Genomic DNA, 25,940 nt, shown 5'->3' with positions numbered 1-25,940 from the left:
TCATAAGGCACGACCTGCCTTTGACAAAGCCATGCTGACTATTCCTAATCTTATTATGCCTCTCCAAATGTTCATAAACCCTGCCTCTCAGGATCTTCCCCATCAACTTACCAACCACTGAAGTAAGACTCACTGGTCTATAATTTCCTGGGCTATCTCTACTCCCTTTCTTGAATAATGGAACAACACCCGCAACCCTTCAATTCTCTGAAATCTCTCCTGTCCCCATTGATGATGCAAAGATCATCGGCAGAGGCTCAGCAATTGCCTCCCTCGCCTCCCACAGTAGCCTGGGGTAGATCTTGTCTGGTCCCAGTACTTATCCAACTTGATGCTTTCCAAAAGCTCCAGCACATCCTCTTTCTTAATATCTAAATGCTCAAGTCCACTGTAATTCAACCCTACAATTGCCACGATCCTTTTCCTTAGTGAATACTTAAGCAAAGTACTCATTAAGTACCTCTGCTATTTCCTCTGGTTCCATGCACACTTTTCCACTGTCACACTTGATTGTCACTATTCTGTCACTGTTACTATTCTCTCACGTCGTATCCTCTTGCTCTTCACATACTTGTAGAATGCCTTGGGGTTTTCCTTAATCCAGTCTGCCAACGCCTTCTTATGGCCCCTTCCAGCTCTCCTAATTTCTTTCCTAAACTCCTTCCTATCAGCCTTATAATCTTCTAGATCTCTATCATTACCTAGTTTTTTGATCCTTTCGTAAGCTCCTCTTTTCTTCTTGACTAGATTTACAACAGCCTTTGTACACCACGGCTCCTGTACCTCCCATCCTTTCCCTGTCTCATTAGAATGCATCTATGCAAAACTCCACGCAAATATCCTCTGAACACTTGCCATATTTCTTCTGTACATTTCCTTGAGAACACCTGTTCCCAATTTCTGCTTCCAAATTCTTGCCTGATAGCCTCATATCTCCCCTTACTCCAATTAAGTGCTTTCCTAACTTGTCTGTTCCTATCCCTCTCCAATGCTATGGTAAAGGAGATAGAATTGTGATCACTATCTCCAAAATGCTCTCCCACTGAGAGATCTGACATCTGACCAGATTCATTTCTCAATACCAGATGAAGTACAGCCTCTCCTTATCTACATATTGTGTCAAGAAACCTTCTTGAACACACCCAACAAACTCCACCCCATCTAAACCCCTCGCTCTAGGGACATGCCAATTGATATTTGGGAAATTAAAATCTCCCACCTCAACAACCCTGTTATTAATACACCTTTCCAGAATCTGTCTCTCTATCTGCTCCTTGATGTCCCTGTTACTATTGAGTGGTCTATAAAAAACACCCAGTAGAGTTACTGTTCCTAATTTCCACCCACAGAGACTCCATAGACAATCCCTCCATGTCTTCCTCCTTTTCTGCAGCCATGACACTATCTCTGATCAACAGTGCCACGCCCCCATCTCTTTTGCCTCCCTCCCATCCAGATACTCAGCAGATTTACGATGGATTGAGGTAATACTGGAAGTTAATCTATCTGCAGATGACTTTCCCAGGAACTTTGCATAGGATGTGGAGAAGGGTGGGGTCACTTGGCATTTAACAGTTACCTTTTTCTGAATTTTGACTTCCAAATATTCCAGACTTCAGATTTCAACTCAGCGCTCCAGATTACAGTGACCATAGAGTCACAGGGATACAGCACATAAAAGACCCTTCAGCCCATCAGGTCTTCATAACCACCCATTTACACTAATTTTCCATTAATCCCATTAACTTGCCCCCAGATTCCGCCACTCACATACACACTCAGTGCAATTTACTTTGTCCCATTACCCTCAGTAGCAGAAAGCAATAATCAGTCGGAAATTTTAAAAACTGAAACACTCTCTGCTCCTGCTAAAGTCCGTACTAAGATACTTAGCAACGGTTTGGGCTTAAATGTAAAGTAATAACCATGAATAACTGCTGTAGTTTGCCAACGATACCAATATTTGCAGTGAGAATATATAGGCTGCAGGAAATATAGGAATACACTAGTTAGGTGGGCAAATAAGTGAGTTTGGGATTTGGGAGGGCAACAAGGTAGGGTACAGAGGTATCAGATGCATGTCCATAGATCCCTGAAGGCAATGGGGCATTTAATAAGATAGTTACAAAATCATATAGGATATTTGTTTTAGTTGGCTAAGCAATAGAATAGAGTTGGGGGGGGGGGTGCGGAGGTCAGTTATGGAATGTATGTATACAGCAGTTGTTGACCATAGAATGCAATGTACAGTTCTAGTCACCACACTACAGAAGGAATGTGATAGCACCAGAGAAGATTCAGTAGAGATTTATGAGAATATTGCCATGAACAGAGAGTTATAATTATGAGGGGTGTTTAATTTAAGATTATTTCCTTTTGCATAGAAATGACTGAAAGGAAATTTATCTAAAGTGCATAAAGTGCATAAAATGGACAGGATGAACAGAAATGATTTATTTCCTTCGGTAGAGAGCTCAGTAAATTGATGGGGTGGGAACAGATTTAAAATAATCGACAGAGGCATTAGAGCAAGGAGAGAAACTATTTCACTGACAGTGATGAGATCTGGACCCCACTGCCTGAAAAGGTGGTGAAGGCAGAAACCCTCATCATATTCAACATGTATCCAGAGGGAGGCTGGGAAGTGGGGTTAGTTTAATTAGTTCATTTATTTGGCGGCAAGGAGGTGATGGGTCAAATGATTTGTCTTATAAATTTCTATGATTCCAAGTTTCTACTGTGGAATTTGAATCCATGTCACTGGACTAATGGCTAAGGACTCTGGCTGCTAGTCTTGTAACCTAATTGCTACTACTCTTGTAACTTAATTTTTAAAAATGGCTATTCCCTAACTTCTCAAGTGCTGGACACTTAATGCTGTCCTTGACAGTGACATCCTCATTCAATGAATGAATTTTTTTTAAAGTATGAGCATATGGAAGTGTGGTAGGCAAATAAATGCTGAGGTACTGAACTTCAGATATACTAGGAGCTACTCCTCAATTACAGGTCCTCCCCAATTTATGAACATCTAACTAATGCACAGCTCATACATACAAACGAGCATCTGAGAGCACAGTGGACGGATTTGTCAACTGCTGCGGGGCTGCCATGTGTTTATGCTGCCATCAGTTTATGGCAGCATTGCTGACTTGCAAACTGTTAAAAATAACAAACAGTTCACAGGATAGAATGCTGCCATATCCTGGGAGGACCTATATAACAGGAAGGTGAGGAGACAATCGCAAATCCATGACTCGGGGAAAGCTTGTTCCACTTGGTTCAAAACCCAATAAGAATCTTGATCCAAACTGCAGTAGAAAAGATGAATAGCAGGGGGAAGTCAGAATGCCCTGGTGTCATTTGCCTAATTGTCACATGGAACCTTGTAAAACCTGGAGTTGTAAAAGTAGAAAACGTAACATATAAAAGTTAACCACATGGCTCCTTGAGCCAGCTCTGCCATTCAATAAAATGGTGAATGATTTAATATTTGCTTCAACTCCATTTTCCACCCTGTAATTTATAACCCTTGACTCCCCTATAATCCAAAAATCTCTCTATCCCAGCCTCATTGGGAGAGGCATGTCCTATATTTATAACTCTTAAAGAAGACATGTTTTTTCTTCTCAGTCTTAAATATGTGACTCTTCTTTTGGAATTATGATCCATAATTTTCAAATCCCCATAAGGGGAAATGTCCTCTCAGTGTCTATCTCAACAATCCCTAAGAATCTATGTTTCAGATCATCCTTCTCAATTGAAAACTCAACTGGAAATTGGCTGTGGAGACACATAATCTCAGCAACAGTCTGTTGTTGCAGGAATTCCTCATGGCAATGTCCTAGGCTCAAACATCTTCAGCTGCTTTATTAAGATTAATACTGTCATTGCACATTTGGCAGGCTTTGGAATTCCCCTGGAACTTCAACAGAGGATATACTTAAATGACTGTGTTTTGTGGTGTGTAATTAGATTGGACTGTTTTGAGCAACAGTTAATGGTCTATGACCTCACATAAATTAGGCTGTTTTGCCACTTGGACATTGTATGCGCTGAGTTGAAGAAGAGGAAGTGAGGGACTGGCTTGAGCTGTGAGCACAACGGGGCAAGTTAGTGTGTTAGGACGGTGTGTGAAGGGCTCGGTACTTACATACTGTGCCTCCTTGGCAAGCTGAGCTCTTTCTGCAAAAGATGGAAACAGCAATCAGCTCATGTTCTCTTCCGGTTCTGGGAATGAGTTAGATAAAAAGGGAACAGGAGACATTAAATCAGCTGTGTCACAGTCACCCCAGAGGCACTTGGGTCTTACACTATCTTGAGTAATTTAATGCTGTTATACCAAAATTAGGTAATGATCTTCTCCTTCTCTTTGCCTCCCTCAATGATGTACCTTAGGTTTCTTTCTTTCTTTATTTTTTTCTGAGTATCTTTCTGTGTTTCCCTCTCCATTGCTTAGTCTCTTTCAGTCCCCTCATTCCCAAGCCTCGGTGTCTTTCTTCTTTTATCTTGATCTCTCTCTCTTCATTGCCATCTTTTATTTCTCTCTCTATCTCTCTCTCTATTATTTTACCCAGAGGTTGCGGGCTTATCCCATGTCAGAGGTGAACACATACTTGACTCATTGGTTGCACAATGTTTTTGAGCAATCTGAGTTGTGAATGGTTTCTAATAAGCATTAGCAGGATCAAAACCCATACGGTTAAAAGGGCGGTAGCTGAGGGAAGTCAGATTTTGCTAAGTACCAAAAAGCAGAGAGATTTTTTTTAAATGAGTGACTGCTGTTTGAAGAGGGCACCATTCCAAATTCGGCAGATGACAAGAAATTTGTGGCAAACAATGAGAAAGATGTAACTGACTTTATGGGGAAGTAACTGGGTATGTGAAATGGAAGAATGGTTTGAACTTATTCATTCGAATATTAAGGATGAGAAGAAGTCAGTAGAGATCCATGGAGCAAAGTGGCCCATTATTGTTCCATAAAATGATACCACTCTTTAGAAAAAGGAGAGAAAAAAGTTAGCCTAACAACAGTAGTAAAGGGAATGGTGGAATCTACAGTGAAGGATGTTATAATAGAAGGCCTTGAAAAGAATTAGGGGACTGAAAAATGTCAACAAAGAAATATCATGCCTCAGTATTGGAGACAGAAGAGATTCTGCAGATGCTGCAAATCTTGGGCAACACCCAAAAAATGCTGGAGGAACTCAGCAGATTAGGCAGTATCTATAGAGGGGAATGAACAGTCAATGGTTTAGGTATTTTGTTATCAGTGGGATACTACAAGGTCTGGTACTTGGGGACCCAAAAATTAATAACTTGGCTGAAAAGATTAGATGTTGTATTTACAGAGTTGCTGATGATAAAAAGTAGGTGGCTTATTGAGTACAGAGGAAGGTGTAAAGAGGCTCTCTATGTTACACACTGGCATTCAAAGGGGTCTGTCTATGTGCTCTTGTATATAAATTACTGAAAACCAATATCCAGGAGCAGCTAGTAGTTGGCCTTTTGTTACAGAGAAAAGATGTTTTACTGCAATGATATAGGGCTCTGGTGAAACTACACTTGGGGAGTAGTGTATACAGTTTTGGTTTTCTTGCCCGAATAAAAACTCGTCACAGAAAGAGTTAGTTACTGCCCGTAATGCTGCAGGCATTTAGGGCAGTAATGAAGGCCCTCTATCTCTGTCTGTCCATACTGTTGCACACAGATATAGAAGGATTCTTCTTTGCTGTTTCTGTAACAATTTTTTGACAGTCAGGGTTGTTAGCCCTGAGCTGAACCCCACCGAACCTGGAGGACTGGTGGCCCACTCTTAGTATGGCCTCTACCCTTTGACCTGTTTTGCATGGGTGACCCCCTAAATAGTAACTCTACTATTGGTAGCCATACCATCAACTGCCCAAGTCCACCCCCTAAACCTCTCCAGCTCTCTCTTCTTTCCTTTAAAGGCACTCTTTCCGACCTTTCCTCTACACTCCCTGCCCTAAAACCTTTTAGAATCATAGAATCAGAGAGATAATGCTGAAACACTCAGCCCTCTGAGTCTATGCTGTCCATTAACCCCTCATTTATACTAATCCGACATCAATCCCGTTTTTATTTATTCCTCCCACTTCCCCATAAACAGGTCCCCAGTCTCTACCGCTCATCCATGTATCAAAGGCTGTTTACGGCAACCAATTAACCTACCAACCTGCATATCCTTAGTATATAGGAAGAAAGAGAAACACCTTTGGGAAAACCATGCAGCCACAGGAAGTCCAGCAAACTCCACATAGGCACTTTAGATTTTATCTGTTAGATTTATTAGATTTAATAGCAGTTGTTTGTGTAGTCCCTTGAGCAAAATAAGAGCAAGAGCACTCAAGAGAGTAGAGCCTTCCAAAGGCAGGGCAGCAAAGCATGCTAATGCCTTAATACCCTGGGTTGGTTGCAGTGAGCAACAACCTTACGTATCTCTTTCTTCGGGCTCTCAATATTAGGATGACTTGGCCTGAAAATGAGGAGGATCCCCTATACTCACTGGCGATACTCCTATGATTCATTGATCGCAGTGTCTATGTACTGAACGGTATAATTCTCCAGTATTTCCTGATGTTAATTTCCAAGCTATTTACTGATGTATTCCCCAGGTTATTGATTTTCTCTGCCGTGAACATTACCATCATTCTCTACATTGGTGCAGCTCGTCTTTCTTGTGATCCTTGATCGTTGTGTCTCACTAGTTACTCACTTTTACTCTTTCACTAGTCACTCTTCCTTTGGTATTCACTAGTGTTACTGCTCATGCTATTCACTGCTATTTTTTGTGTGACTGATGTCACAGTGATGTTTCCTTCAGTGCTACAGGAGGAGCAAGTGTAGACCACTTGGCCCCTCAGGCCTGCTCTGCCGTTCACTAAGATCACAGCTGATCTGACTGTAATTTCAATGTTGCAATCTTGTTTATCCACATTAACCTTTCATATTCTGCCTTAAAAATATTCAAAGACATTGCTTTCACTGCATCTTGAAGCATTCCAAAGACCCACAATCCTCTGAGAAAGGTAATTTTGCCACACCTCTGCCGTAAACTGGGTAATCTTTATTTTTCAACCATGGTCCTTTGTTCTAGATTCACCAAAAAGGAAAAAAAAAATAGCCTTTTCCACATCCATCCCATTAAAACCACCCAGATCAATGATATTCCTCTCCATATTGCTTGTAATGCTATGCCCCATCACATTGCGAATGTTACTTTCCAAGTTATTCCAGACCATTTCTTCTGAGCTGCTAGTTGGCCTTACTCTGCATACTATTCCTGATGCCCCTTAGGACCTTTAATATTTCAATAAGATCACCCCTCATTCTTACAAACTCAAAATAATAGACTATTTGGGTTTCAGAATATTTGGCCCTTCTTTACAGGGCAATCCTCTTATCTCAGGAATTGGCCTAGTAAATCTCCTTTGGACTGCCTCCAATGCTACTATATTGCTTCTTCTGTAAGGAGGCCAAAACAGTGCAGTGTTTCAGTCTTGCTGAAGTGTCTCAGCAGGAAACGTTGACTGTACTCTTTTCCATAGATGCCGCCTGGTCTGCTGAGTTCCTTCAGCATTTTGTTAATGTTGCAGTGTTTCAGGTGTGCCTTTATCAGCACTCAAATAACCACCACCCGTGTCTTCTTTCCCTTGCTATTTTTTTTTCATTTACGGGATGTGGGCATCACCAGCTAAGCCAGCATTTATTGCCCATCCCTAGCTGCCCTAGAGAAGGTGGTGATGAGCTGCCTTCTTGAACTGCTGCAGTTCCTGAGGCGTAGGTACACCTACAATGCTGTTAGTGTCATGGTCCAGATCGGGGTCTCTTTAAATTTACTTTGTTTATGTTACGATCCGGACCATTGACTCCCTGTTTCCCTTTGGTTCCCTGTTTTCCCGTGTCCCTTGGCCTTGGTGATTAGAGGCAATTTACTCTCGGCTGAACAGGTAGTTTATAGTCTCCGGCTTTCAGCTGTTCGGCGTGACAGCGTCTGCAAAGTCACCAAAGGTACAGTGTGCCAATGTCATCTGGCCGGAGTAAGCCTAGTCTCCGCCCGAAGCGAGTGCTGGTAAGTTGCCTTTCCTCACTGGAGCAACCCTGTTAAGTTACCTCGCCAAAGCGAGCCTGCAAAGTTTCCTCACTGAGGTGGGTCCGTCAGTTAACCTGCCAGAGGGAATCAGGAACCACTGTCTACTGTTCCTGGGCCGAGTCGAGAGCTCGCCACTACCCGGAGGCTCCAAGTTAAGTCCTGGCTCTGGGGGCATCCAAGTACCGAGTCAAGTCTCGGTCCTGGCGGCATCCAAGTACCGAGTCAAGTCCTGGCCCTGGGGCATCCAAGTACCGAGTCAAGTCCTGGTCCTGGCGGTCTGTGATTCCAGTCCTACCCCCCTGTCTGAATCCCTTCTCTGCCCCTCTCGTCTCTAGCCCTCGTCTGCAGCCCTTGCCTGCACCTCGGTCTAGTTCTATTGCTGGAGCTAGATAGGTACTGTCTGGTGTTCTTTGGTGTTGGTCTTGTCTTGTCCTCGCCTCCGTGGGGCAAGTCAGGCCATCTTGCCATTGCCCCGCGGGGGGTCATGTCTTGTCTTGTCTTGTCCTCGCCTCCGTGGGGTAAGTCAGGCGTCTTGCCGTTGCCCCGCGGGGGGGGGTCATGAGTCCCGGCCCTATGTCCTGTACCCAAGGAGGGGTCCCGGCTCTCTGTTCTGTGTATGTGTCCATGGTTCCATGTACCTGCTCTCCCAAGGCCGAGGCTCTGTTTTCCATGTTCCTCCTCTCCCTAGCCCATGTCATGTCCATGCCTGATTCTGGGGTCCGAGCCCGAGGCAAGACCCAGGTACTGGGTCCTTGCCCAGTCCCTGGCTTGGAGTCCATACCCTAGCCTCTTCATGTCTCCTCTAGTTCTGGGATCCAATTCCGAGTCCAAGCCCAGACCCTTGTCCCTGCCTAGTCGTAGTCCTGAGTCCTTGTCCAGTTCGCTATTCCTGCTTTTGCTTTACTCTCCTGGTACCGAACAATAAACTCAATGTAATTAACCTCACAAGGTGTGTCTTGCATTTGGGTCCACCCTTGCTCTCAATGCCCCCCTATTGTGACAGTTAGGGAGTGAATTTCATGCTTCTGACCCAGCGACAATGATGGAATGGCGATATATTTCCAAGTCAGGATGGTGAGTAACTTGGAGGGGGATTTCCAACTGGTTGTGCTCCCAGTTATTTGCTGATCTCATCCTTCCAGATGGTAGTGATCATGGGTCTGGAAGGTGCTGCTCAGACCGACTCTACATCACTGTCCACTGCACATACTGTATATCATAACAGCACCAATGATGTCTTCATTAATTAACAACACTGCCCTGTCTCCTTTCTCCTTGGCCTATTCTTTTGTGACACTGTTTAACCTGGAATATTGAGTATCCTACCTAGAAAACAATGCCTCATATGCCAGGATGCTGTTCATCAACTTCAGCTCAGTGTTTTACACGATCATCCCTCCGAGGTTGCTGGGTAAACTGTCCTCTTTGGGACTCCACGCCTTCCCTGTAATTGGATCTTGGACTTCTTAGCAGAATGACCCCAGTCAGTTTGAATTGGCAGCAACATCTCAAGTTCTGTCATGCTAAGCACTGGTGCTCCTCATGATTGTGTGCTCAGCCCGCCGCTGACTCACAACCGCATTTCCAGACTTGGCTCAAATCGCATCATCAAGCTCGCTTATGATACTACAGTGTTTGGCCCCATCAGCAGCAATGATGTGTTGGCCTACAGTGAGGAGGTTGAGAGGCTTGTCAAATGGTGCAAGACCAACAACCTGAGTCTCAAGATGGACAAAACAAGAGAGATGATTGAGAACTTCAAGAGGGCACAGGTTGACACACATTGCACACCAAGGCTCTGCTGTGGAGGGAATGAAGTTCCTTGGTGTGCACATAACAGATGATTTAACCTGGACCCAAAACACCTCCTCATTAGTCAAGAAGGCACAGCAGCATCAACACTTTCTGGGGAGATTGAGGTGTGCATGGCTCCCCGACCCATTCTAACAGCTTTCTACAAGAGTATCATTGACAGTGTCCTGTATGGCTGCATCATTGTGTGGTATGGAGGCTTCAAGGAATCAGACTGCAAGACCCTACGGAGGATAGTAAAACCCACTGAAAGGATCACTAGAATCTCCTTCTCCCTGTTTGTGACATTTGTGAAAACCTGGCCAGCAGGAGCCATCTCTGCTCTTCAAGACTGCTTTGAGCACACTGACTGGCACATGTTCAGGGAGGCTGCACCCAATGGCAACTCTACCAACTTAGAGGAGTACACGGCATCAGTGACTAGCTACATCAGCAAGTGCATTGATGACGTCACTGTGGCCAAGACCATCACTACACGCGCTAACCAGAAGCCATGGATGACCGCGGAGGTGAGTGCACTGCTGAGGACCCGTGACTCCGCCTTCAGAGCAGGTGACAAGGCAGCCCTAACAACAGCGAGGGCCAAACTGTCCCGGGCCATCAGAGAGGCAAAGCGTGCACACGCCCAGCAAACCCACAGCCACTTCTAGGACAGCGGCGACACGTGGCGTATGTGGAAGGGCATTCAGGACATCGCCAATTACAAGACAACACCACCTGCCTGTGCTGGTGATCTCTCCCTCCCAGATGCGTTGAATAACCTCTATGCTCAGTTTGAGGCGGAAAATGACGTGATGGTGAGGAAGATCACCCCTCCTCCAAAAGACCAGGTGCTGTGTCTTACCGTGGCTGATGTGAGGAGAACCCTGTGCAGGGTCAACCCACGGATGGCTGCTGGACCAGACAATATTCCTGGCAGAGTGGTCAGAGGATGTGCAGACCAGCTAACTGAGATTCTCACTGACATCTTCAACATCTCCCTGAGCAGTGCCGTCGTTCCTACGTGCTTCAAGGCCGCCACCATTGCCCCCGTGCCGAAGAAGTCTTCAGTGTCCTGCCTCAACAACTACAGTCTCGTTGCACTCACATCCATCATCATGAAGTGTTTCGAGAGGCTCGTCATGAGGCACATCAAGACCCTGCTGCCCCCCTCACTGGACCCCCTGCAGTTCACATACCGTCCCAACCATTCAACAGATGACGCCATTGCCATCACTCTCCACCTGGCCCTAACCCACCTGGACAAAAAAGACAGTTCAGCATTCAACACAATCATTCCTCAGAAACTGATTGGAAAGCTGAGCCTACTGGGCCTGAACACCTCACTCTGCAACTGGATCCTAGACTTCCTGACTGGAAGACCTCAGTCAGTCCGGATTGGAAGCAGCATCTCCAACACCATCACACTGAGCACAGGGGCCCCCCAGGCTGTGTGCTCAGTCCACTGCTCTTCTCTCTGCTGACCCACGACTGTGCTGCAACACACAGCTCGAACCACATCATCAAGTTCACCGATGACACGACCGTAGTGGGTCTCATCAGCAAGAACGATGAGTCAGCATACAGAGAGGAGGTGCAGTGGCTAACAGACTGGTGCAGAGCCAACAACCTGTCTCTGAATGTGAACAAAACAAAAGAGATGGTTGTTGAATTTAGGAGGACACGGAACGACCACTCTCTGCTGAACATCGGCAACTCCTCTGTAGAGATCATTAAAAGCACCAAATTTCCTGGCAGAGAATCTCACCTGGTTCCTCAACACCAGCTCCATAGCAAAGAAAGCCCAGCAGCATCTCTACTTTCTGCAAAGGCTGAGGAAAGTCCATCTCCCAGCCCCCATCCTCACCACATTCTACAGAGGTTGTATTGAGAGCATCCTGAGCAGCTGCATCACTGCCTGGTTCGGAAATTGCACCATCTCGGATTGCAAGACAATGCAGCGGATAGTGAAGTCAGCTGAGAAGATCATTGGGGTCTCTCTTCCTGCCATTAGAGACATTTACACCACACGCTGCATCCGTAAAGCAAACAGCATTATGAAGGACCCCACACACCCCTCATACAAACTCTTCTCCCTCCTGCCATCTGGCAAAAGGCACCGAAGTACTCAGGCTCTCACGACCAGAATATGTAACAGTTTCTTTCCCAAAGTCATCAGACTCCTCAATACCCAGAGCCTGGACTGACACCTCTATTTATTTATAATTATAAACCTACTGCCCTCTACTGTGCATATTGTCTTGTTTATTATTTATTGTAATGCCTGCACTGTTTTGTGCACTTCATGCAGTTCTGGGTAGGTCTGTAGTCTGGTGTAGTTTTGTGTTTTTTTTTACGTAGTTCAATGTAGTTTTTGTATTGTTCATGTAGCACCATGGTTCTAAAAAATATTGTCACGTTTTTACTGTGTACTGTACCAGCAGTTATGGTCGAAATGACAAGAAAAAATGACTTGACTTGACTTGATTTGCTGGGAGCATTGCAGATAAAGGGTCCAAAGCATTGTTGAGGATCCCCCACCACCCATTTCACAATCTCTTTGATCCACTACCATCAGCAAGGAGGTACAGAAGCAGCGGGACTAGGACTGCCAGACTGGATAATAGCTTCTTCCCTTAGGTGGTGACTAATGACTACCCTTCCACCACCAAAGTCTCGTCACCGGGGAGATTTGATACCTCTATACAAAATTGAGGGGCAGGTAGTTTTGGGGAAGTAGAGAGCTAACAGAAGGACTTGGATATGGAGAATAAGTAAAGTGGCAGATGGAATATAGTGTCATGAAGTGTATGGTCATGCATTTTAGTAGAAGAAATAAAAGGGTAGATTACTTTCTAAATAGAGAGAAAAATTCAAAATCTGAGGTGAAAAGGGACTTAGGAGTGCTTGTGCAGGACTCCCTAAAGATTAACTTGCAGGTTGAGTCCGCATTGAGGAAGGCAAAGGTGATGATAGAATTCATTTCAAGAGGAGTAGAATATGAAGTACTGGTGAGGCCTCGCTGGAGTATTGTGAGCAGTTTTGGGTCCCTTTTCTTAAAGGATGTACTGACACTGGAGAGGGTTCAAAGGAGGTTCATGAAAATTATTCCAGGATTGAAATGCTTGTCATATGAAGAGAGGCCTTGATAGGGAGGATGTGGCGTGGATGTTTCCTATGGTGAGAGAGTCTAGGACCAGAATACACAGCCTTAGAATAGAGGGGCATCCTTTTAGAATGGAGCTGAGGAGGCATTTCTTTAGCCAGAGAGTGGTGAATTAGCGGAATTCATTGCCACAGGTGGCTGTGGAGGCCAAGTCTTTATGTATATTTAAGTTAGAGGTTGATCGATTCTTGATTGGTCAGGGCATGAAAGGATACAGGGAGAAGGCAGGAGATTGGGGCTGAGAGAAAAAATGGATCAGCCAAATGTCCTAATTCTCTCCTATATCTTATGGTCTTATTATGAGGAGTATAGATAGGGTAAGCACTTTTTCCACTGAGGTTAGGTGGGACTACAACTAGAGGTCATGGGTTAAAGGTGAAAGGTGAAAAGTTTAAGGCTAACATGAGGGGAAGCTTCTTCACTCAGAGGATCATGAGAGTGTGGAATGAGCTGCCAGTGCAAGTGATGCATTTGAGCTCAATTTCAACGTTTAAGAGAAGTTTGGATAGATACATGGATGGTAGGCGTATGGAGAACTATGGTCTGGGTGCAGGTCGATGGGTGTAGGCAGTTTAAATGGTTCAGCATGGACTAGATGTGTCAAAGGGCCTGTTTCTTTGCTGTGTTTTCTAATGACTCCATGACTAGATCAGTGTGCTGTTTTCTGTGAACTGTACTGTTTACTTTCTACCTGTGCTGTATGCATTTAGAATTATATTTTATTTACTTATTTATAGTAATATTTTGGTTTATGTGCTGTGTGTTATATGTCTTGTGGGTGCATCATAGTCCGGAAGTATGTTGTTTTGTTCAGTCGTATATACTTGCAGTCAGATGGCAATAAACCTGGACTTGAACTTGAGTGCTCAGCCCTGGTCACCCTGCAATCATATCCCTGTAATAGAAGTTGGATCATATTCATATCTTCCTATTTGTATCTCAACTCGGCTATCTTGTTGAAAATGCTGTGTGCGTTCAAATAAAGCACCTTAAATTTTGATTTCTTTTTAGTACTTTACTTACTCTTCCTATCACTCTCCAGCAGAAAAATAAATTGCCTCAAATGTGTCTTAAATAGATGATCTTTTGTCTTTGTGGTTCTGCTAATCTCCACAAATCTTGCTTGCGATCAAATTTCTCTTAAAAAGATCCAGAGGAGGTTCACGAGAATTATTCCAGGAATGAAAGGGTTAATATATGAGAAGCTTTGGGGCTGTACTCGCTGCAGTTAGAAGTGTGGGGGATGGGGAGGATCTCACTGAACCCTATCAAATATTAAAAGGCCTGTTTGGAGTGAAACTGGAAAGGATGATTTTATAGTGGGGGAATAAAGGTCAGGAGGACACAGCTTCAGAATACAAGGATGTCCCTTTAGAACAGAGATGAAGAGGAATTTCTTTAGTCAAAGGATGATGCATCTATGGAATTCATTCCAGACGGCTGTGGAAGCCAAGTCATTCGGTATATTTAAACCAGATGTTGATAGTTTCTTGATTAGTAAGTATTATAGGTTACAGGGAGAAAGCAGAAGAATTGGATTGAGACGTTAGTAAATCAGCCATGATTGAATGGCGGAGCATACTCGATGGGTTAAATACCTCATTCTGCTCCTCTGGCTTCTGGTCTTAAAATCCTACTTCTAGATTATCTGATGAAGAAACATTCTCTTCTCTTTCACCCTCTTCAGATTCCTCAGGATTTTATACGTTTCAATCAAGGACTCTCTCAGTACTAAATTCCGATGGATGGAAGCCAAGTTTGTCCAATCTTTCTTCATAACTAGCAGATCAAAAGTTGAGTTTATTGACAAATGCACAAGTACATGTATGCATAGAGTCATAGAAAAAGGCAGCACAGCAATAGGACTTTTGGTCCACCTAGTCCATGCCAGACCATTTACACTGCCTACTTCCATTGACCTGTACTGAGATCATAGCCCTCCATACTCCTACAATCCATGCAGCTATCCAAACTTCACTTAAGCATTGAAATCCAACTCACATGCACCACGTGCTGGCAGCTCGTTACACACTTCCACAACTCTCTGAATGAAGAAGTTTCTCCTCTTGTACCTCTTAAACTTTTCACCTTTCACCCTTAACCCACGACCTCTGGTGCAATGGTGCAATGCAAAGCATACTTGTAGTATCACAAGCACATAGTATGGTATAAGTAGCATTCATAAGAAAAACATAAATTAAGCACAGATATACAAAAAAGAATACAATTGTGACAAAAGAGTCCATTTTAATATAAAGTGATCAAAGTGGTTGAGTGTTGTTAACCTGTGGGGGGGAGGGGGTGGTGTTGGCTATGGTCCATGGTCTGGTAGATGGGAATAGGCAGAAGACCAGGCTGGTGTGGACGGGGTGGGCTGGTGGGATGCTGTTTCTGTGCAGTCATGTTCTATGTACAGTAATATTCTGTTAAATTTCCTAATTATTTCCAGTACCTTTGTACTACAACATCCAGGTCTTTCTGCATCTCACAGTCTCTTGCTATTTACATTATATAATTTCTTTTTAGTTTTTCTGCCAAAATGGACAATGTTATATTTCCCACATTATATTCAATTTTCCCTGCTTTCAAAGCTTGTGTTGCCAGCCTGGCGCCACGACTAAAGAGTGAGGGTTGAAGGGGAGGGGAAAGAACTAATTGATCTCATCCCCTTTAGGAGCCAATGGTGCAGATATGATGCAAGGAGTTCGACTGAAGGAATGTGAGCAGCTAGGGTCCAAATGAAATGAGATCAGTGACCAGGGTATATGCTTCATAAGTTGTTTTCAGTGACTGGATCACTGGCACCACTACTGGGAAAAGGGATAGCTGTTGCGATAGGTTTGAAATGGTTTGGGACCTGTGCCCTAAATATTTGGATAATTTGGTCCACAGATAAGATTTAAACTAAGTGGTTGGTGGAGGATTCTGATGGGAGGAAATTTAAAAAGTTAAAGAGAAAGGACAAGGTGTTAGTGAGATAAGACGCACGGTAGCGTAGCAGTTGGCACGATCGCTTCACGGTGCCAGCGATCACCAATCAGGGTTCGATTCCCACCACTGTTTGTAAGGAGTTTGTACATTCTCCCCGTGACTGCGTGGGTTTCCTCCAGCTACTCCAGTTTCCTCCCTCATCCCAAACACATAGAGTTAGGGTTAGTAAGTTGTGGGAATGCTACGTTGGTGTTGGAAATGTGATATCGCTTACAGGCTACCCCCAGCATATGCCTCCCTGATTGGATTTAATGCAAACGTCTCACTCCCTATGTATGTTCCTATGATGCTATGTACATGTGGCAAATAAAGCTAATCTTTTTCTCTCTCTCAATTTTGCAATATAGGTAATAATCAGCAATTAGTGTCAGAGCATGGGAAAATGGTTCAAAGACAAAATTGAAGATTCTATCTGAATATATGCAGCATTTCTAACAAGATAAGTGAATCAGGCACTCATAGAAATACAGGCCACCGCCGGTAACAAAGGAGTTCTGTTTTTACAGAAATTCTTAGGTCAATTTTTGTAAGTCAGAAAGTATGCAAAAATCGCTTAATATGATAACCATATTAAGTAATGTATTGAATGGTATCATAAACACTGATAAGAAAAAATGATTACTAAAAGTGGAGAAGAAACTAATTCTGCCTTTTATAGGAATGAGTGTATGTACAGTACATATACTCTGGCTAATTTATTGGTTACCACTTGAAGAAAATAAAGTGACCACTGAGTGTATATTTGTGATCTTCTGCTGCTGCAGCTCATCCACTTCAAGGTGTGATGCGTTCTGAGTTCTGAGATGCCCTTCTGCACAACACTGTTTAATGGGTGGTTATCTGAATTATTGTCGCCTTCCTGTCAGCTAGAACTAGTTTGGTCATTCTTCTCTCATTAACAAGGTGTTTTCACCCAGTTCTGTGCGCTGGGTGCTTTTTTCTGTTTTGCATCATTCTCTGTAAACTCTACAGACTGATGTGCTTGAAAATTCCAGGAAATCAGCAGTTTCTGAGATACTCAAACCACCCTGTCTGGCACCGACAATCATTGCCTGGTCAAAGTCACTTAGATCACATTTCTTCCCCATTCTAATGTTTGGTCTGAACAACAAATGAATCTTTTGACCATGTCTACCTGCTTTTATGCATCAAACTGTTGTCACGTGATTGGTGAATTAGTTATTTGCCTTCAAGGAGCTTCAGAAGATGATAATCAAAATATGGTAGAATTGTAAGTTAAATTGAGAGTGAAGTTTTCAATTGCAAGTGAAGGTCTTAATTCTGAATGAAACAACTCACAAGGGAATGAGCCATGAATTAGCTATTGAAGTGGCTAACATTTAAAGAATTGATGTCTTAAAGGGGTATGATTACAGCTGATATATGTCCTTATAAGATATGAAAATTCAGCATGGAAGTGGTCTCGGTATGGCTGTCATGATAAGTTAAATATAGCATTAGATCAAAGGAAAGAACATAATGTTGCCTGTGGGTTGGGAACATTTCGGAATTCAGCAAAGGAGATCCAAAGCATTGATAAAGGGGAAAGCAGAGTAGAAAAGATGGCTACAAGAAACATAAAAACTGATTGTATAAACTTAGATAGTGTTGCAAAATGGGGACGATTAGCTAAAGTTAATGTGGGTACCTTAATGCAAGAGAAAGAAGAAATCATTATGAGAAATAAAGAAATTTTATCAAGCAATGGCAGAGAAATGTTAAAAATATATTTACATTTGTCTTCTTGGAAGAAATCAATAAAAATCTCATGGGAGTATCAGATGATTACAGGCTTAAGGTGAATGGGCAACTAAATAAATTACCATTAGCAAAATAAAATAACTCTTGTTAACCATCTTTTAGATTTAAAATCCTTCGGATGTGAGGACCTGCTTCCTGGTGTTTGAAGGGGATTGTATGCATCTATTGTCATCTGCCGCAATTCTAAAGTGAGCCTTACTTGACTGGGAGATAGCAAAAATAACCCCATTATGTAAGAAAGGAGCAAGAGAGAATACTGAGAACTACCAAGCAGTTGGCTGTCATAACTAGCACAGAAAACACTGGAATCTATTATTAAAGAATTGGTAATAGAAGACTTAGATAATGATTGGACCATGAGAGTTAGTTCGGCATTCAGTATTTGTGTGGATTGAGGATTGGTGGTCAGACAGAATAATGAGAAAGATTTAAAAGGCAATAGTCAGGTTGGGAGACTCTGGCCAGTGACATACTGGAGACTGGTGCTGGCGTCCCAGAGGTAGGAAATCTATACCGATGTCTTGGATGAGAAGATCAAGTGTAATATATCCAAGTATGTTGAGAATAGGAAAGTGGGTGCCAGAGTAGACTGAGGAGGATGCAGAGAGGCCTCAGGTTAAGTGCAAGGATGTGGCAGATGGCATATACTGTCGAAGAATATGAAGCCATTCACATTGGTGGTAAGTAACAGAATCTTAGAGTACCCTTGAGTATTGGTGCACAGAGGAATGGGCATTCTTGTGCACGGATCACTGAAAGTTAACATGCAGGTACAGAAGCAATGAGAAAAGTAAATGGTGCTCCTTGTTGCAAAAGGATTTGAGTACAAGAGTAGAAATGCCCTGATTCATTTCTATAGGGTCCCTACTGAGGTAGCATCTGGAATATTGTCTGCAGTTCTGCAATCCCTAGCTAAGGAACGATATACACTCAGTGGCCATTTTATTAGGTACACCTGTACACCTGCTCATTAATGCAAATCAGCCAGTCATATGTCAGTAACTCATTGCATGAAAGCTTGCAAACATGATTAAGAGATTCAGTTGTTGTTCAGATCAAACATCAGAATGGGGAAGTAACCTGATCTAAGTAACTTAGTCCGTGGAATGATTGTTGGTGCCTGACGGGTGGTTTGATTATCTCAGAAACTGCTTATCTCCTGGGATTTTCATGCACAACAGTTTCTAGAATTTACAGAGCATGGTACAAAAAAAAACAAAGCAAAACATCTTAGGTGTATAAGATGATGAGAGGCATTGATCATGTGGATAGTCAAAGGCTTTTTCCCAGGGCTGAAATGGCTACCAAGAGAGGGCACAGGTTTAAGGTGCTTGGGAGTAGGTACAGAGGAGATGTCAGGGGTAAGTTTTTTATGCAGGAGAGTGGTGAGTGCGTGGAATGGGCTGCCGGCGACAGTGGTGGAGGCGGATACGATAGGGTCTTTTAAGAGATTCCTGGATAAGTACATGGAGCTTAGAAAGATAGAGGTCTCTGGGTAGCCCTAGGTAATTTCTAAAGTAAGTTCGTGTTCGGCACAGCTTTGTGGGCCGAAGGGCCTGTATTGCGCCGTAGGTTTTCTGTGTTTCTATGCAGTGAGCGGCATTTCTATGGGCAAACTCCTTGTTAATGAGAGAGGTCTGAAGAAAATGGCCAGACTGGATCAAGCTGACAATAAGACGACAGTAACTAAAATACTCACGCATTACAACAGTGGTGTGCAGAAGCGTGTTTCTGAATGCAGAGCACGTTGAACCTTGACGGGGACGGTCTGCAGCAGAAGGCGGCCACGACGTACACTCAGCGGTCACTTTATTAAGCATCTGGACTAGTATTGGAACCGCCAAGCCACAGAAGCCTAGCAATGCAAGTAAACAGGATCAGTGTGGACGGGTGCAATTGTTAGCATGAGTGCGATGGGCTGAAGGACCTGTTTCTGTACTGTATGACTCTGTGAATAGCCCTTTCTGAGTCTGGAAGATTGAGAGTTAATCTCATTGAAAATAAAACACTCTAGCGGAAGTACACTGAGTGGATGCTCCTGCAATATCTCCCCTGGCTGAAGTGTCAAGAGCCCGGAATGAGTCTCAAACTAAGCAGACAGCCGTTCAGGACGAGTAGAAATGTCCCGTTCCGGAGGAGTTTCCTACTGGTGAACTGAGGGGGCCAAGACATTGATAATGTTCACGCAGGCAACAGAGTTTTGGGCATTAAGGGAATCAAGCGATGAGTGTTCGGCGCAGGAAGGTGGTTCTGAGGTAAAATGATCAGCAGCAGTCTCCTTGAATGGCAGCACAGAGACGAGAGGCCCAATGGCCTCGTCCTGCTACCACTCTTTTATGCTCCTGCGTTGTGTTGCCCCAGTTACTGACGGCATTAGTCGCAGGGGAGAGCTGTTCGTTTCCCATCGCCTTCGCTTACCTGGAGTCCACGCCGTCTCAAGATGTTCGACTCATCCATCAGCAGTCGCGCTCTCTTGCTGTCTCGGTCCCGAGTGCGCGGGGAGATGCTCTCTCCCCCTCCCCGTGCAAACAATGAATGAAAGAATTGCTCGCACCAGACCCTGCCGGTCTGTATCCGCTGCCGGCCTCAGCTGGGATGAAGAGCCGACTTGCCTGTTAGCGGCGGCGGCTGGGCGCAGTGGTGGGTGAGCTGAGCGATGGTGCCTTTGACGGATTCCCTCACGGACAAAGCAGCAATCTGAGTCTCAGGCACTGCCTACTGATTACAGTACCGACCTCTAGGGGTGGATCCTGTGATCGATGGTCCAACCCGCTGAACATCATACAGCCTCCCCAGCGCGATGTGCCGCTGACTAGCGCATCCCGTTGGATAGCTGCCTGCCTCAGCTCCCGCGCCCGAAGCAGATTCCCAGAGGAGGGGCAAAGTGGAGACACAGGAGTCTGCAGATGTTGGAACCTGGAGGAGCTCAGCAGGTCAAGCCGAATCTGTAAAGGGAAGTGGACAGTCAGTGTTTCAGGCCCTTCACCTGACCGTAGGTGTTGCCTGCCCTGCAGAGTTCCTCCAGTGTTGCTCCCTATTCCGAGCATTGTGCCAGCTCAATCTCTGGCATTCTGAGGATGGGGACAGAGGTCCAGAGAGGAAGAGGGTGAGTCACTCGCTCACCTTCCAAGGTGGACCCGAGAGGCTGAATAATGACTCAATTTCGCTCTAGTTCAATGGGCTGTGAGGTGGTTCAATGAGACCATTGTGGGATCTGCAGCCAGCCACAGGTGAGGCCAGAGTTTCTTGATGGGGTGGGTGGATGAGTAATAAACTCTTCCCGGGCTTCCAGCCAGGTACAGGTATCGGTTATAACTGACGTTTCGATGACCAACTTTGCCATCTTCATCAGGGATGATGCCTGGGCATGGTGGATAGTTTGTGGAATGATGTGCATCTGAGGTTTACATTTGTATTCTCAATGGGGACTCCAGGCCCCTGTACCTTCCCAAATGTAGTCATGAACAGGGATGGAATTGTTCCACCTTATCAAGCATTCTTCATTAATATCCTTTAACCTTGCCCTTTGTTCCTCACCCCCCCCCACCCCCAGCCCATATCCTCTTCTAATGGCTGAGCTTGAAATAAAGTCTCCATTACAGGGGTCTGGTGTTGGGCATGAGTTTAATTTGGCTCCTGATCCTGGACACAGGCATTGGTTCACTTACACCGCTAGTGGATTTGCAGAAGTTTATGGAGATGGCATTGGTAGTATCCCCAATGTGGCACTTGTTGGATGAAATCCATGTGTCAGCAGCAGGTAGGAGAACAGGAATTACTGGTAAGTCATGAGTTTTGTGCCAATGCTGAGACCTGGCTCATTAGATATATCCATTTCTTCAGATGGCCAAAGACTGATGGCCACTGCCACTGAAGGCAGTGATGAACTTCTCCCTTCTCTGGGAGATGACTCCTGAGATATGGAAATGGTCCACAATCTCCAGAACTTCCCTGTGGACCCTTTTGGCAGCCTTGGACAGTGGAACAGAGTGATACAAGGCTTCTGTTTTAAAGACATTGAATTTATTCTTCTCATTTGCTTCAGTGACGTTTTGGAAACTAAGCCTCAGTCTGGACACACTTTGGACTCACTGAGAGTATACAAGGGTTAAAACAACACACTGGGGCATACAGTAAACACTAGGAGAACACCTGGTCAATTGCTGGCAATGAACTGGAAGAAATATTGGGCTACAGGTGGGGGGGTATCATACTGAGGACATCGGATATATATTGAGCATATGGAGAGTAAACTGGGATATACAGTACATCCCCATGCATCTGTTCACATGAACATTGATCTCTCTAACTTTTGGCAACCACTTTCCCTGTCATTTTATATTCCTTCTGCCCCATCACCCCATCTCTTTCTCCTTCCCCACAGAATGATCTGGCCATCACCCACACGTTCCTGCCTGCAGTTCCCCTCCTGACCTCATTTCCTTTATTCTATGGTCCTCAATCTTCCATCAATCACTTCCCAGCTTCTTGCATCATTCCAAATCTTCCCCTCCCTCACCAGCCATGAACCCCCCCCCCCCATCTGGATCTGTCATCACCTGCCAGCGTTGGTTCCACCCCTCCCTTTCCTTTTTATACTATCTCCCCGCTTTCTATCCAGTCCTGAGGAAGGGTCATTTCCCTTCATGGATGCTGTCTGACCCACTGAGTTCCTCCAGCATTTTGTGTGTTGCTCCAAATTTCCAGCGGCTGCATTCTCCCTTGTGTCATGTGTTTCCATACATCTAGTATCTTGGTCTTCCCTGGTAGTAGGAGTCACTTGTATTGCTGATGACATAGTTTTGGTGATTTTATAACTGGTAGATATGAGCCATATTCAGTTAATCAGCCTCATTAGGCTTGTTCTCAATGTAAAATACTCATATACTCTGTATCCCTACTGTAAACATTCTGATAAGCTCTAGAGACCTCACTGCAATACATTATTTCACACACCTCCATGACATACCCTGTGCCCCTCACTGTGATACACCGTTATGTTCCTCACACCTCTCACTGCAAAACTCTACTCTCTCTAACTCCCTTCAGTGTAACACTCCGCTCTCACAAACACTCCTCACTGTAATACTCTGCTCTCTTGAACTCTGCTCATTGTAACAGTCAGCGATCTCTAGCACACCGCACTGCCACACTCTGTTCTAACACCCCTCAGTAATATTTTGTTCTCTCTAACACCCCTCACTGTAACACTGCGCTCTCCCTAACATTCCACACTGTAACACTCCACACTCTTTAACATTCTGCACTGCACTCTGCTCTGTTCAATGGCCCTCGGTGTAACACTGAGCTCTCTAATACCCCTGTGCCCCAACACTCTGTGCCTCTCTTTCCTGGGCCTGTGTGGTTTGGATTGCCTGCTTTGTCCTCACGGCTGGACCAGAGCCAATTGCCTGGCGGTGCCAGCACTGGAACTGATTGAGATGCAGGAGATCTCTGTGTGACACTATGCTTTTCAAGTCCAGCTGAACAGTCGTGCCTCTGTACCCGCTCCCCACACAGCCTCTGTACCCAGCTTCCTGTTCCTTGCCGGAGCCAGGCGTCAGCAATGGGAAGAAGGGCAGTCTCTCCCACCCTAACAGATACTCAGCAGCCATTCTAAAGTTCACTCTTACCCGAAACTTCAGAGGAAGAATGTCGGAGGAGAAAAAGGCAGGATCAGGGGGAGAGAGGGAGATGGAGAGAGGAAGTGTATGAGAAGAGAGCATGGAAGTGAGGGAGAGGAAATGGGAAAGCAGGAGAGAAACAAAATGGAAAGGGGATTGTGTTGAGAGGAAAGAGAGGGAGGTTTGGAAGAGGTAGAAGAAGGAGGAGGAAATGAGAGGGAAAGAGGAGAATGAGGGTAGAAAGAGTGGAGAGAGTTCCCAGACAATATGGAATAATCATTTCAATGGTTATTTGGCAGAGGTCAGAGCGCAGATACTGAGGACCTGCAGGGCTGTTTGTAGTGTGATGGGAATCGACTCTATTGTATCCTCTCTCGATCTTATATGTCTCGATACACTCACCCCTCATTTTACTTTACTTTAAAGAATACAGATCCAATTTACAGTCATAAAGCATGACAGCATAGGCACCGGCCCTTTGTCCCATTGAATCCATGCTGAACTATTATTCTACCTCGTTCCATCGACCTGCACCTGGACCAAAGCCTTCCAATTCCCTCCAATACCTCCTAAATGCTGAAATCAAACCTGCATTCACCACTTCCTCCTCAGGTTGCCCTTAAACATTTCACCTTTCACACTTAACCCATGACCTCTAGTTCTAGCCTCACCCAATGTCAGTGGGGAAAAAGGCCTACTTGCATTAACCCTATTGATACCCTTTATAATGTTGTATACCTCTATCAAATCTCCCCTCATTTTCCTTTGCCCCAGGGTATAAAGCTCTAACCTAGGTAACTTTACTCTATAACTCAGGTTCCCAAGTCCCAGCAACACCTTTGTAAATTTTATCTGCACTCTTTCAATCTTATTGATATCTTTCCTATAGGTAGGTGACCAGAACTGCACACGATACTCCAAATTAGGCTGACCTGCATCTTATACAACTTGAACGTAACTTCAATTTCTGTACTTAGTACGTTGATGTGCTAGAAGCTTTCTTTATGACCCTATATACTTGTGAAGTCACTTTCAAGGAATTATGGATCTGTGTTCCCAGATCCCTCTGTTCTACCACACTCCTCAGTGCCCTACTATTTTCACTGTATGTTCTACCCTAGTTTGTCTTCCCAAAGTGCAACAACTCATCCAGTTATCTGCATTAAATTCCTTCTGCCATTTTTCCCTGCCTTTTTCCAGCTGGTCCAGATCCTACTACAAGCTTTGGTAGCCTTCTTCGCTGTTCACTACGCCTACAATCTTGGTGTCATCTGCAAAACTGCTAATATAGTTTACCACATTATCATCTAGATCGTTGATATCGATGACAAACAACAATGGACCCAGCACCAATCCCTGTGGCACAGCACCCACTACCAATATCTGGTTTCTTCAATGAAAGTAATGTCTAATCCAATTCGCTATCTCGTCCTGAAAGCCAAGTGACTGAATCTTCTTGACCAACCTCCCATGTGGGACTTGTCAAATGCCTTGCTGAAGTCCATGTAGACAACATCCAATGCCTTTCCTTCATCTACTTTGCTGGTAACCTCCTCAAAAAACCTGATAATATTGGTTAGATACAACCCATCATGCACAAATTCATATTGTCTCTCCTTAATAAGGCCCTGTCTAACCAAGTACTTATACATCCAGTCCCTTAGAATACCTTCCAATAACTTACAAACTAGTGATGTCAGGTCACCAGCATACACTTCCCAGCTTATTCTGAGAGCCTATCTTAAACAATGAAACGTTAGCTACCCTCCAATCCTTTGGCATCTCAATCCTGGCTAAGGATGTGTTGACATCTCTGAAGATCTAACCTGGGCCCAACATATTAATGCAGTTGCAAAGGAGTTTGAAGAGCTTGGTATGTCACCAAAGACTCTCGCAAGTTTCTCCAGATGTACCGTGGAGTACACCCCAGCTTGTTGCATCACTGTCTGCTATGGAGGGGTGACTGCACAGCACTGGAAAAAGTTTCAGAAAGTTGCAAACAGCCAGCTCCATCATGGGCACTAGCCTCCCCAACATCAAGGATAACTTCAAAGGGCGATGCCTCAAAGACATGGCATCCATCATTAGGGACCTGCAGCAGCCAGGATGTGCCCTCTTCTCATTGCTACCATCAGAGAGGAGGTACAGGAGCCTGAAGACACACTTGCAATGTTTTAGGAACAGCTTCTTCTCCTCTGCTATCAAGATTTCTGAATGGATAATTAACCCATGTACACTACCTTACTGCTTTTGCTTTTTTTTTGCACTATTTGTTTAATTTTTTTCTACGCATATTTCTTATTTTAATTTGTAATCGTTTTATTGTGTATTGCAATGCACTGCTGCTGTAAAACAGCAAATTCCACAACATATGCCTGTGATATTAAATCTGTTCCTGATTCTTTAAATACAGCTGCCAAGACTCTTTAACTTCTGCACTCGCCTTCCTCAAGGACTGAGGGGACCACCATGTCAGATCCTGGGCATTAATCCA

The 25,940-nt window shown here is 44.3% G+C and overlaps 1 protein-coding gene across 1 annotated transcript in view; it reads right to left on the bottom strand.

Moving 5' to 3' along the window:
* The window catches only part of LOC134337444 (microtubule-associated serine/threonine-protein kinase 3-like), a 98,342-nt gene extending 77,813 nt beyond the window's left edge, over positions 1-20,529 (bottom strand). Inside the window, exons 1-2 of the mRNA XM_063032451.1 lie at positions 20,241-20,529; positions 4,154-4,185 (exon numbers count right to left, since the gene is read on the bottom strand). Coding sequence (XP_062888521.1) covers positions 4,154-4,185; positions 20,241-20,279 — 71 coding nt within the window. The 5' untranslated portion in view covers positions 20,280-20,529. The remainder of the gene's footprint in view (positions 1-4,153; positions 4,186-20,240) is intronic.
* Between the last annotated feature and the right edge of the window lie 5,411 nt (positions 20,530-25,940).

Source organism: Mobula hypostoma, chromosome 24 (assembly GCF_963921235.1).
Source record: "Mobula hypostoma chromosome 24, sMobHyp1.1, whole genome shotgun sequence".
Classification (NCBI taxonomy): Eukaryota; Metazoa; Chordata; class Chondrichthyes; order Myliobatiformes; family Myliobatidae; genus Mobula; species Mobula hypostoma.
The sequence above is the reverse complement of the archived record's forward strand: the minus strand, read 5'-3'. Positions and strand labels throughout refer to the sequence as shown.